The 12,759-nt window shown below is 45.5% G+C and overlaps 1 protein-coding gene across 5 annotated transcripts in view; it reads right to left on the bottom strand.

Annotated features, from left to right (window-relative positions):
* DIP2C (disco interacting protein 2 homolog C) overlaps window positions 1–12,759 on the bottom strand; it is a 371,845-nt gene that overhangs the window by 37,811 nt on the left and 321,275 nt on the right. For all 5 annotated transcript variants that reach the window (XM_063125734.1, XM_063125751.1, XM_063125743.1 and 2 more), the window contains 7 exons: window positions 8,520–8,721; window positions 7,060–7,169; window positions 6,221–6,301; window positions 1,789–1,912; window positions 1,524–1,645; window positions 418–529; window positions 220–329 (listed from right to left, as the gene is read on the bottom strand). In XM_063125734.1, the coding sequence (XP_062981804.1) occupies window positions 220–329; window positions 418–529; window positions 1,524–1,645; window positions 1,789–1,912; window positions 6,221–6,301; window positions 7,060–7,169; window positions 8,520–8,721 (861 nt within the window). The remainder of the gene's footprint in view (window positions 1–219; window positions 330–417; window positions 530–1,523; window positions 1,646–1,788; window positions 1,913–6,220; window positions 6,302–7,059; window positions 7,170–8,519; window positions 8,722–12,759) is intronic.

The following is a 12,759-nucleotide window of genomic DNA, read 5'->3' as shown; positions in this document are numbered from 1 at the left end:
TGCAAGTATCATGTCCACGGGTGCAAATAAAGTGCTGCGTTGCCTCGGTCCGGTGGTTTTAGTGTTCAACACAGTGAAAAGGGTCACGGCTCCGAGTGCAGCGATCCCTTCCTCTTCAGCATCCGCTCACGCATCCCGCTATTCTCCCCGCACACCCTGCCCCAGCGACGCACCGTGTCTTTATGTGGCAACGTTCACGTTTGGGTGTGGATCTCCTACCTTCACCCCGGCTAGCATTCCAGTCGTGGATACACTGAAATCGAGATAAGCCAGCATGTCAGGGTTAGACGGTTTGTAGATCTGAGGAGGCCGCTTCTTTGGCAAATCATCTGGGGAGAAAAAGGGAGGCATGATTCCTGCAGAGCCTGCAAGACCCAACGGCACTTCTGAACAAGAGGAACAGAGGGAAGCAAGTACCTGTGTCTAATATAGGAGGCCATGTTCGGACATCCACCGCCGCCGCCGCCTCTCGTGACCGTAACAATTTACATATTAATTGTGTCGTCATTAAACAGGCAGAGCGACTCACCTGGGAGTTTCAAGGAAGGGAGACAAAAAAGAGACATGAGAGCAAAATTGCCTAATATAACAATATATTTTTCCCCGAGGGTGGGGGATCCATTACATAAGCGTAGCTATTGAAAGATCACTATTAGCTTCTTTCAAAATGTTTATTCAATTACACAGAAAGAATAGTTTCACACACACAAAATGAAAAAACGTGTGCAAGCTAAGCGATAGGATGTACATTTTTCCAGATGTTGGTATGTTTGGATTATATTAATCTGTATTATGCCCACTACTGTCTCCAGTTTTTTGCTGGAGGAGAAGCTACCCCCTTTGTTGAGGAGAAGCTACAACCTTCTTCAGATGCAATTTGCTATGGGATAATATAAGTACACAAGAAGTGGCATGCTGGATCACACCGAGGGTCCGTCTAGTAAAGCACTCTGTTCACACAGTGGCCAGCCAGCTGTAAGCCAGGGACCAACAAAGCAGGACACAAGTGCAACAGCACCCTCCCACCTATGTTCCCCAGCAACTGGTCCACACAAGCTTACTGCCTCGGATACTGGAGATAGCACATAACCATCAGGGCTAGTAGCCATGGATAGCCTTCTCCTCCAGGAATTTACCCACCCCCCTTTTAAAGCCATCCAGATTGGTGGCCATCACTACATCTTGTGGTAGTGAATTCCATAATTTAACCATGCGCTGTGTGAAGAAGTCCTTCCTTTTATTTGTCCTGAATCTCCCACCAATCAGCTTCATGGGATGACCCCTTTGGGTTCTAGTATTTTGAGAGAGGGAGAAAAAAAAATGCATCTGAAACTAAAAGGAGTTTCAAAACCGGCAAGTGACATGTGTGGTGGCCTTCTTTTCAAAGGGAGTGGGGGAAGCTGACAAGCCCCATCAGACATGCCCAAGGCCTTTGCCACTCCTGCAGTTCACTGGGCCCCTGGAGTTGATTGTGGTGGGGGTGGGGATGGTTTTAAGGAATCATTTTTTATTGGTCAGCTGACCTCCACAATCATCTTCACTGTAGGCAACGTTGTTGCAATGTTCTGTGGATGTGGAGGTCGAACGGTTATTGGCACGCAGCCCGCGTATAAGCACCCGTAAAATGCAGCAATCAGATCTATCCCTGAAGGAAGAAGAGCAGGGACAAAAGAAGATACTTTAGTTTGAGGGAGCAAAGACATTTACAAAATGTCAATACATAATACATAATACATAATATGTCAAAAGATTCAGAGTAATTACTGAAAACATAGGAATGTTCTTTACCTGGTGGGTAGACCAAAGCAACATGGTCACCATCTTGTAGATGTCCCCGTTCCACCAACATAACTGCAATCTTTTCAGCTCGTTTATGTAGCTGAACACACGTTAGAGAGTTTGCTATTGTGCCCTGTATTGGGAAAACGGCAGAGACAATATTTATCTCTATATCATAGAATCATAGAATCGTAGAGTTGGAAGGGGCCTAAAAGGCCATCGAGTCCAACCCCCTGCTCAATGCAGAAAATATATTATTCACAAATCAAAATTAGTGATGGACCCAAGACTGAGAATGGAGGGTGGAGGTCAGAAAGGCGAGCCAAAGGATTGCCTCCCCTCAACCCATTATGAGTTTGGTCTGGAGTATACCAAGGAGCCGCTTCTGCCACTTCCTTTCTGCCTTTCCCACCTAAGGTGATCTGGTAGCAGTGGTGTGGGGATGGCTCCTTGTGGGGCCTCTGAAAGACCTTAATACTAATTACAAATATATGGTAATGCCCAGGGCCTCCAGAAACCATGGGAAAATGTAGTTAATAGCCAGGATGCATAAGAAATACTTTCGCCCTGGCTCCTGGCAGCCCTAGAGGGTGCCACACACGCATGGTAGCATCTAGGCCCTCATGGAGAGCCCTGGAAAGGGGCAGCAGACAAGGCTTCCATTTTCAAAAAGGTTCAGGTTATACCTGGGTCAGCATCCAATGGTGACCGTATGCAAGCAGGACCCATCACCATTTCCGTTTCTGCAAACGGCCAGCTCTGCCATCTCCACTGTGCAAGCGGGGCCCACTGCTTGCGCAACGGAGATTTAGTGCTTCTGAGGGCAAGCCCTGAAGTGAGTCGAAACCTGTGACGGGCAGATTGTGACGGGCAGGTCCCTTATGCGAGTTCTGCAGACCTACCCCATTCCAGAAACAAGAGTTTCCATTTGTTTTGGGTTGCCCTGAAAGCACCAAAACTCCGTTGTGGTCCAACTTGCGCAATGGATTCAACCGTTGGATACTGCATATTGTGACCTGGTGTGCACCACTGAACAAACCACTTTTTTTTGTTATTTCAGAGCATGCAGGAGTGAGCAGGGGGAGCAAACTGCCTCCCAACTGCTCACCTGTTTCTGCTTTGTTTCAGGGCAAGATGGATGGATGATATGCTGGAGGTGACAGACTTGACCTTGGGGGAGCTAGGGGTGGCAACGGCCGACAGAAAGCTCTGGAGTGGGCTGGTCCATGAAGTCACGAAGAGTCGGAAGTGACTGAACGAATAAACAACAACAAATAACCCAGGACCACCCCCATTCCTGAGTTGTTTCCATGATGGGTGAATCCAGAACTCTGGGTTGTTGAAGGAGAAACAACCCTGAGTTTTAAGCCACGAAAAAACCATGGGCTAAAACCATGGGTTGTTTCCTCATCAGTAACCCTGGGTCACAAACACCCAGGAATGGGGGAATTCCTCGGTTGTTTAGCAAAGCAGAAGCAAGGTGGAATCAGGCAAATGGGTGGGAGGCAGCACATTCATTCGTTCCTATGACCTCACAAGCAACCCAGGGTGAACAAATTGTGCGAAGCAGATCTATATTTTATTTATTTTGAAAATAAAGTCGTTTAAATTGAGCTGATAGAGCCCTCCAAATCAGAATCGGCACATTATCAACACAGAGGCAGCATTGCTTTCTCTTGTTACTGCTCCGTAGTTCAGTGCCTGCAAATTAACACAGCAATCAAATAAGTCTGCCTAATAGGGGGTGTTCCTGGAAGTTTTTCTCTTCGTTAACTTGAACACTGGAATGAAGCCAGCTGGCAAAGAAATTGCTTTAGAAATTGCAAAGAAACGCTGAACGAAGACAAAAGAGGAGCTTACATTGAAAATATTTGGCTTACCCAAAGCTATTAAGAGAAAGCGTAGGGCACTAATCCCCTCCCCTCACTGTATGGTGGTGGGATACACTGGTGTGCCATGGGAGAACTGATAGTATATCATAGGAAATAAAATTTCAAAATAATTAAGGACTCCTGACAGCCTGAATCACACACAAATACAGGGTGGCTATGCAGGAAAGTAGCACAATAAGCTATTGCCACAATCCAGGAGCTCTGAAGCAACTATGGCGAAACCAGAGTCAACAGGTTTTGGCAGGCCTTACTGGACAACAACAAAATTGTTGTCACCAGAATACTCCTACCCACAGGAATAGCCCCAATCTTGTGCTACTTCTCTGAAGCTTGGAGCTGGAGTGCAGGGGAGCACAAAATAAGTCTCTCTCCCAACCATTCAGACCTGGGGTGGGGGTAGAGGATTGAGTTTGGAGCATCTGTCATGTGAAAAAGCAAACCTATGCTCATCTGGCACCCCTCCTGCCCCCAGCAGATCCAAGCTGGAAATGGGAGGTGGAAGGTTAGAATCATAGAACATTAGAGTTGGAAAGGGCCTATAAGGCCATCGAGTCCAACCCCATGCTTAAAGCATCCCTGACAAATGGCTGCTAGGTGCATCTTGAATGGTTCTAGTGTGGGAGAGCCCACTACTTCCCTAGGTAATTGGTAATAGCATCCAGCAAATGCAGAGCTGAAAGAAATCCCAGGTGAGGTGGTGTGGTTCCTCTCTTCTCCTCTTTACATGATGAGGAAGGTGGGAAGGCAAGATTATTGAACTTTATGTGATGCTGACATACTGTTCACACTAGAACTAACACACTGATTTCTCCTTCCTCCTCTCCAAGTTATAGGATGCTCTCCGTTTACGACAGAAATTTGTAGGAGGCTCGTTGTAGAGAATGAAGTAGCCCAAACAGGTGCTGCTGGACCTGCTCACCTGAACTAATGGGATGAGTTCTGATGGGGACTATTTCCTTTTACCCTACCTCATACTGTTCCGACCTGTCTAACTGCAGCTCTCTCCCTTTAGCGGTTATTTAATGATGACACAATCATCATCATTGTCACAGAGAATCTGCAGTGGAAAGACCAGGGGGGAAATGGATGTCTTTACAATTCCTTTGCAAGTTAAAGAGGCTCTATCAATCACGCAAAGATGAGCACTTACAAATACTACTACTACTAATAATAATAATAATAATAAAGAACTATGGCAACAGGGAAAGGTCACAATTATCCCATTAGTCACAACACTCACCGGCATCACATCAAAAAACTATACAGAAAACCTTCAGAAACTGGGCCTACCAAAATACATCCATACACCAACATCCAGAAAGCAGTCATACTTAAAACATGCTTAATTGTCAGGAAATTCCTGAATCTGTAAAAGACAGCGTGACCTGGCAAAGCCCGTCATGTCCATCTAGAAAAACTGCCATGAGTGAGAAAGATAGAATAATAATAATAACAATAATAACAACAACAACAACATAGCTTGGAGTTCATGGTGCTTTCCAGACTACAAGAGCACAGGTCCCTGCACTATCCTTTTCTGGAGACCAAGGTTTCCAGGGTCCATCTCAACTGGAAATTTCCACAACCAATAAAAACGTATAAATGGAGTGTCCAACGAAAGAAAGAAACCAAAAATTAACGGAAGAGATGCACATTTGGGGGCATCTAAAGCTGACCATTGTCTCAGCTGTGAAGGTAAACACCTACCCTCCAGTTTAAGAAGCTATTTCTTATTCACAACATGCATCTCTTGCACACGCAACTGCTGAATTCATTTAACTGCCCATCTCATAAAGCAAAGGCTTCGTTGCACAGTAGAATGGTGATAAACTCCCATTATCATGCATCGAGGGCTTTTATGAACTGAGCAGTTCAATTGTACAGTTTAGAGGGAAGGTTTGAAAAAAGCTTGCTGAAGACATAGGGCAACACAAGATGTGGTGTGCTTCACAATCCCATTAGCTGAGAAGATAATAGCTGATAAAATTAACGGTTCGCAGGGAGATCCTTGCCACCTCTGAACATATATATGTGAAATGTGGAGTTTAGTAAGGACAAGATTTAATGGCACCGGCTCTTGTCGTTACATTACACTCTTGAAGTGTTACAGTCTTGGGAGGCCTGTATCATTCGATTTCACTCACTGAGCTTGAACACTAGCACCTGTAGAAATATGTGGCTCTTGTCCACTAAGCAGGCTAACAGAAGAACTGGGATTTCCTACAAGTAGGAAAATATATGACAGGGGAACACAGTGCATAGAAAAATCATACCTTATTATATTCCATGCAGAAAGTCTGTATGACAGGTATAAAGGGGCGGGGAGAGGTTCCAGGCGCCACAGCAATATTTCCACAGAGATTTTCAGAAGTCTGGACATCTTTTGCAAGTATTGCAAATAATTTTCTGTTTGGGGTACGGTTGATTTTATTGCTACTTAGATTTTTTTTAAAAAAAAACCAATGTATTGCTTTAAATGGAATTGTTTTTGCTCCAAGCCCTTGCAAAAGGACACCTTCCTAATGTAGATAAACCAGAGATATCCTTACCCTACAATTTAGTAGTGTGTAAAGCACATGGTCTGGAGTTGTTTGCGCCCTCCATTGTAAGACTTCCGAGAGAAATAGGAACTGGAGAGGGAAATAACAGAGAAGTAAGAAATACAATAACCCATTAACCACTTGTGTAGTGCAATCCTATGGATGTCTACTCATAAGTAAGTCCTATTGAATTCAATAGGACATAATGCCAGTTAATAGGATAGGATTGTCTATAACAGCCTTCCTCAACCTGGGGCGCTCCAGATGTGTTGGACTACAACTCCCAGAATGCCCTTAGATGTACATAAGGTCCCCAAGCAACCTGCCATCCAGGCGCTGACCAGCCCCAGACCTGCTTAGCTCCAGCAAGTTTGCTGCTTCATGCACCTTCAGACCACACCTTACAGAAAGGAGAACCTTAACTCAGGAGTATCCAACATGGCACCCTCCAGATGTTTGGGCTACAGCTCCCATCAACCCTAGCCAGGATGGGAATTATAGTCCAAGCATCTGAAGGGTGCCTATCGCTACTCTAAATAAAGTAATGTTCCTAAAATAGAGAACAGCATATATTCAGTGTGGTCCTAATCAGGAAGATGTCCCAACAAGTTCAATGGAGCTTTGCGTATAAAATGTATTCATTTAAAGTATTTGTAACTTGCTTTTCCAGCATGTCTTCAAAGCAAATTGCAACCTATTAAAAAAATAATTCTGGAGATGAAGTGGAACCTATTCTTGTTTTGAGCCTGCCCCCAGATGTCCAATAAATATTGGAGGTAACTACGCAGCAATTATGCTATTCTACGAAGCCCTGTACCATATATGATGGGAAAGGTTTGTCACTTTACCTTTCTGGCTTGATCGTTATCTTCTATTTGCCCCAAATCTCTGCCGCTTGCCTGAGCAATTCTTTTTCCAGAGACCAGATTCCCCACCATCACAGAGGCAGGGCCAATTTCTACAGTATATCAGAAAGATGTTCATAGCAGGATGAAAAACAGACTTGTGGAAGTTCTAAAATGCAAAGTTACAACTATCGCCTCCTCTCGTCCTAAATGACATCCATAACATCTGGGGTGGGAAACGAACCCCCACTAGCTTTTGCAGTCCCCACTGTGCTGCCAGAGGCAAAAAAAAATATGTTTCTTTTTCAAGCTAAATTTGGGTTTTCTAATTACTAATTTGGCTCTATACTGATTTGCTGGTGAACTACCACGCTGCCAAAATTGGTGGCATGGCAGCAGTAGGAATGCGGCCCAGGGGGAGAGGGGCATGTGAGCCCCAGATCACCCCCACCCCCCACCCCCGGTACTATATGTTAAACCTTGTTGCAAATCTTCCGCTTTAGATGCAAATGTTCAGTGATCAACAAAACAGAAGTGTTTAATTTGTGGGCATTTCCCCCCATCCATCTCTTTAGCTTACTGTCTATCATATTCCTAGCCTCCAGCCTTGTCCTTTCTCTACCCATTTTCACTACTGAAAAAAGAAGGGGGACAACTTGCAATTCACCCAGAGAACATCAACTATTGGGCAGGATAGAAATGTAATATATTAATTCCTTGAATAAATAAAGTGGCTACATATTCCTCATCCCGTGAAAAGCAGATTTGCATTCTAGCGAATTTCAAAGATTCCTGCTTGTCACTAGGCAAAAACTGCACACAATTCTTTTTTGAAGTCATAACAACAGGGAAGGACTTCTCTGGCCAGCAGGACTTTATCTCCAATTATCGTGCTCATCTAATCCTCCTAGTACTTGAGGAGCAGGTGAGATTAGATGAGCCAAGATATCTACCAATAACAAGAGCAAAGAACTCTGGCTACCAAGCGTCCCTTTCCTTCTCATCAATATTTTCTCAACTGCCGGGAGAGAGCCTGCAGAGAGAATGCCCATCCAACAGAGCCTGCCTTTTTTGCCTGATGAATAAAACATGTACCAAGCGCACAGAAAGGCAACATCAGTTTATTTATTTATCTGTACATGATTAGGGGGTGGGCGGGTGGGTTGCATTCCCCACTGGATCAGAGTGACTATCTCCACTTTCTTCCCCATTCTGGTGTCCTCCAGATGTGTCTGACTATACCTCCCATCATCTCCAGCCTAGATGGCCAATGAGGAATGATGGGAGTCGTAGACCAACACATCTGGAGAGCACCAGGTTGGGTACAACTGATCTATGTACAACAGCTAAAGAATGCAGGTATTCCAAGGGCTGTGTAAAAAGGTACTAAACATACGGTGCATGCATAAAGTGTACAATAAGAGGATTACGTGAAACAATATTTATGGCGTTTTTGTGCTTACCTGGCTGTTTTTGTCTTGGTTTAGGCAGGTTTGTTACACAGGTGTGTGGACACATCAACACATTGCAGGGATGGAGTGCACCTTCAAGGAAAAGCTGTTTTGTTTCTGATAAATGGATTCCACCTAGAGGAGTCTTTGGGAGTGTGTTTGCTGGTACCAGGGCTAGGCAGTAAACCCCCACTTGATGAATACTGTCTATAGCCTAGAAACATTCAAACAAAAAAGGGTGAAAGTTAATGCAAGGGTGGCGGGAAGCTACTTTCCACTCACAATTACATGTTCAATAGTCCACTTGGGTGTAGAAAGGTATTTGGAAATCCTTTTTTAAAAAAGTATTTTCATAGAATCATAGAATAGAAGAATTGGAAGGGGCCTATAAGGCCATCAAGTCCAACCCCCTGCTCAATGCAGGAGTTATCAGAAAATGTTCAAGGCAGAAATGGAAAGGGTACTCAGTAAAGGGTACTCAGATTATCAAGGTCACACAGATGGTGATCTTAAATGAGCAACCTCAACTCAGGTGTGTTTTCACAGACTGAAAACACGTGAAGGTCAAATACTCCATGCCCCTTTCTTGGTAGCTGTGCATTGCAAACTGAGAATAACTTTACCTAAGATCAAACTAATCTTGATTAACACACTCTTGTCCATTGGAATGGAAACAGCCTCTAATAATTCATGGAATTCCACTACCACCTTCCCAGCCTGATAAAATAACCAATATGGAATTAGAATTACAGGTTTTGAATTGCTAAGCAAGCAAGGGGGTGGGTGGGCGAGGAAAGAACACATTCCTCTCTAACTCTTAGCAGCTTGATTTTTGTGGACGTGGAATTTCACATCAGCAACACTTTCTGCATGGTCCCATCTGGGTCTGACATTAACCAGTATTCCAAGAAAGCTATAGAATCGGATCTTGGACAGACAGAGACCCCTGCTGCAGAGGGAGTAAATGGCAGTCTTTCCCTGCAGAATTGGTGTCTTTAAACCTTCTCACCATTTCAGGAAATACGGGCTGTTCTCTTATCACAAGAAGAGGAGAACTGGGACCATATTCCCAGCAGTATGGTATTTAAAATAATATAGTCAGGACAACATAAAGGACCACATCCTCTGTGTCCCAATAATGGAAAAGGCAAACGTGCCCCAAACCCATGGACCTTTATGGTGTGGACTGGCCAATCCCACTCACTGATCCAAGCATAGCCGTAGCCACTTAACTGTTTCTCTGTGTGTGCGTGTGCGCGCGTTGAGTATTTTCCCTACGATTTTAACTTTCCAGATGTTTCTGAAGCGATGACACAGTAAAAACAAAACAAAAACTATTTCATATACAGAATTCCTACACCAAGGTGACTAGAGAAGCAATCCACGCAAAGCAAAAAATGCTCACCGAGAAAACATCATGGATGCTACCAGACCTGAAAGTTAGGTACAAAAAAGGTATAAAATCCCTCCCCCAGTCTGTCTGTGAGCCATGATAGTTATTTCTCTGCAGGCTCAGGACAATCTTGCATTGATTTTTTTCCAGCATGCAGATAGTTTCCACATGGCCAAGGGGTGGGAGGAGAAAGAGGAGGAAGAGGCAGAGAAGTGTGTATACTAACGCATTCCTTTCTTCCCTTGTCTTATTGCCTCCCACACTGTTTACGTTTTAGACCAAGTTTAAGGCAACCTTTTTGGGCCGATGGGCCCATTTGGCAATTTGAAAAACTGCCCTGGGCACCTCCACAAAATGTGTGTGATGCGGTCACCTGCCATCTTAATTTCCTAAAAATGTCTCTAAGCCCCACCTGTGGCCCAGAGGCAACATTGGGGAAAGGAGATGGGAGCAGCTAGCTAGAGGCCCTCCCTTTGCTCTTAGGTGATCCCAGCTGACAGTATGAAACTTGGTGAATTCAAAACAATAAACCCCAAAACTGGGAGGAATAGATACCATGGAAGATGCTAAGAAAGGGATCCAAGGGAGCACTCTGCTCATGTTTTAGACAATGTTTGCATTGTAGACTGCAAGTTCCTTGTGGCAGGGACCTATCTTATCACTCAGGTTGCTATGTAAAGTGCCATATACAATGATAATGAAACCCATGGGGTAGAATCACTTAACCAGAGACTAAGGGCCTTGCTAGACCTACCTCAGAATCCGTGTGGGAGGAGCAGCCAGCCTGCGCTAGAAGTAGCGTGGGCTGTGGCTCCTTCCACACGTCAGACGCTATGGGGAAAGGAAAGACCCGTCGCGTCCTCCATTTAAAAAAAAAATTAAAGGGGCCATGTGCACAAGAGCGTACCAACGCAAAGGTAAGTGGTTTTTTTAAAAAATAAAGGGTTCCCCGCTCGCCTGACCCCCCACCCGTCCGCTCGGTCGCCCCCCCCGCTTGCCCCCCCACTCGCCCACCCATCCGCTCGCCGCCCCACTCGCCACGTCCAATGCCCCCTCCACCACCACCCCGGTCGCAATCTCCCCACCCTGGCTCCGCTCTTCCCCCCCTCCCATCTCTCCTGTCAGGTCCGCTCTTCCCCCCCTGGCCCCCATCTCTCCCCCCCACCGCAATTCCCTCGCCCCTGGCCCGATGTGCACAGCTTCTCCCGGCTACTCGCAAGTAAGTCACGTAGCCGGGAAAAGCCGCGGAACCAGCTAGACTTTCCGCAGCCCTGGGCTCAGCCCGGGGCTGCGGAAAAACCAGGCCACAAATGGATCCGGTTATCCCGGGTCAAGGGAGGGTTTAGCTCAGCCTGACCCCGGGATCCCCTGTGCTTCATCTGCATGCACAGGGGTGAGCCCGGGTTTCAGCCCAGGCTAAACCCTCATCTAGCAACGGCCTAAATGTCCTCGAATATTCAAGCAGCTTCATTTGCAACTGGCCTACAGCAACCATGAACTAAATCATGCAGCCCAGCAACGTAAAGGAAAGCAAAAAAAAGGCTAAAACAGCAAACAATTCATAGCCAAAGCAAGTCACAAGTTTGCAAGAGCAGCAAATAAGAACATTTAGAGCGTTTTCCTTTTTAATTTGAATGTGCATCTTTGAAAAATGAATGGTTTTTAGGTTCAAGATGAACACAGTGCCCTCGGATCCCCTGGATGCTTGGAAAGCTGAGGTTGGGAACAAGCAGAGTATTTACAAAAGGCGCCTGCATTCTTGGGACCATGGTGGAGAATGTTTCACATCAGAACGCAACAGAACTGGCAAAAGCCATTATAACGAAGGCAACAAACTACCTGCCCCCTTTCCTTTCCCGTGAATTTTGGGTGCCATTTTTAATGCACAAGGCAATCTGCAAGAGTGGCTGAGCAGCCCAACCAGCTGCCTCGCGAGTCCCACTGCTCTCAGAGTGCCTATGCAGCAGTGGGCGCTGGTGGCTCCGATGTCAGTGGGGCGGTAAATCCTCACCGGGTTTCAACCAGAACCAGTAGGAATTATAAAGGAGCTCTCCATGGTGCAGAGTTCTGACTGAAACCCGGACCGGATTCACTACCCTACTGACATCAGAGCCACCAGCCTCCATTGCAACACAGGCCCTGTTATTACAGAAGAACATAAGAAGAGCCCTGATGCTGGATCAGACCAAGGGTCCATCTAGTCCAGCACTCTGTTCACAAAGTGGCCAACTAGCTGTCGAACATGGACCAACAAAGCAGGACATGGTGCAACAGCACCCTCCCACCCATGGTCCCCAGCAACTGGTGCCCATAGGCTTACTGCCTCGGATACTGGAGGTAGCATATAACCATCAGGGCTAATAGCCATTGATAGCTTTTGCCTCCAGGAATTTATCCAACCCCCTTTTAAAGCCATCCAAATTGGTGGCCATCACTACATCTTGTGGTAGTGAATAACGTAATTTAACTACGTGCTGTGTGAAGAAGTCCTTCCTTTTATTTGTCCTGAATCTCCCACCAATCGGCTTCATGGGATGACCCCTTTGGGTTTTAATATTATGAGAGAGGAAGAAAAATGTCTCTCTATCCACATTCTCCATTACATGCATCATTTTGTACACTTCTTTCATGTCTCCCCTTAGCCTCCTTTTTTCCAAGCTAAACATTCCCAGCTGTTATAACCTTCCTTCATAATGGAGATGCTCCAGCCCCTTAACAATTTTAATTGCCATTTTCTGCACTTTCCCCAGCTCTATAATATATTTTTTTACGTGTGGTGACCAGAACTGTGCACAGTATTCTAAGTGGGGTCGTCAAAATTCTTCACAGCGACAAGACTCATCTTTCAAGGCATGTGTG

This window comes from Elgaria multicarinata, chromosome 1 (assembly GCF_023053635.1).
Source record: "Elgaria multicarinata webbii isolate HBS135686 ecotype San Diego chromosome 1, rElgMul1.1.pri, whole genome shotgun sequence".
Classification (NCBI taxonomy): domain Eukaryota; kingdom Metazoa; phylum Chordata; class Lepidosauria; order Squamata; family Anguidae; genus Elgaria; species Elgaria multicarinata.
Note: the sequence above shows the minus strand (reverse complement) of the source record. Positions and strands in the feature narration are given on the sequence as shown.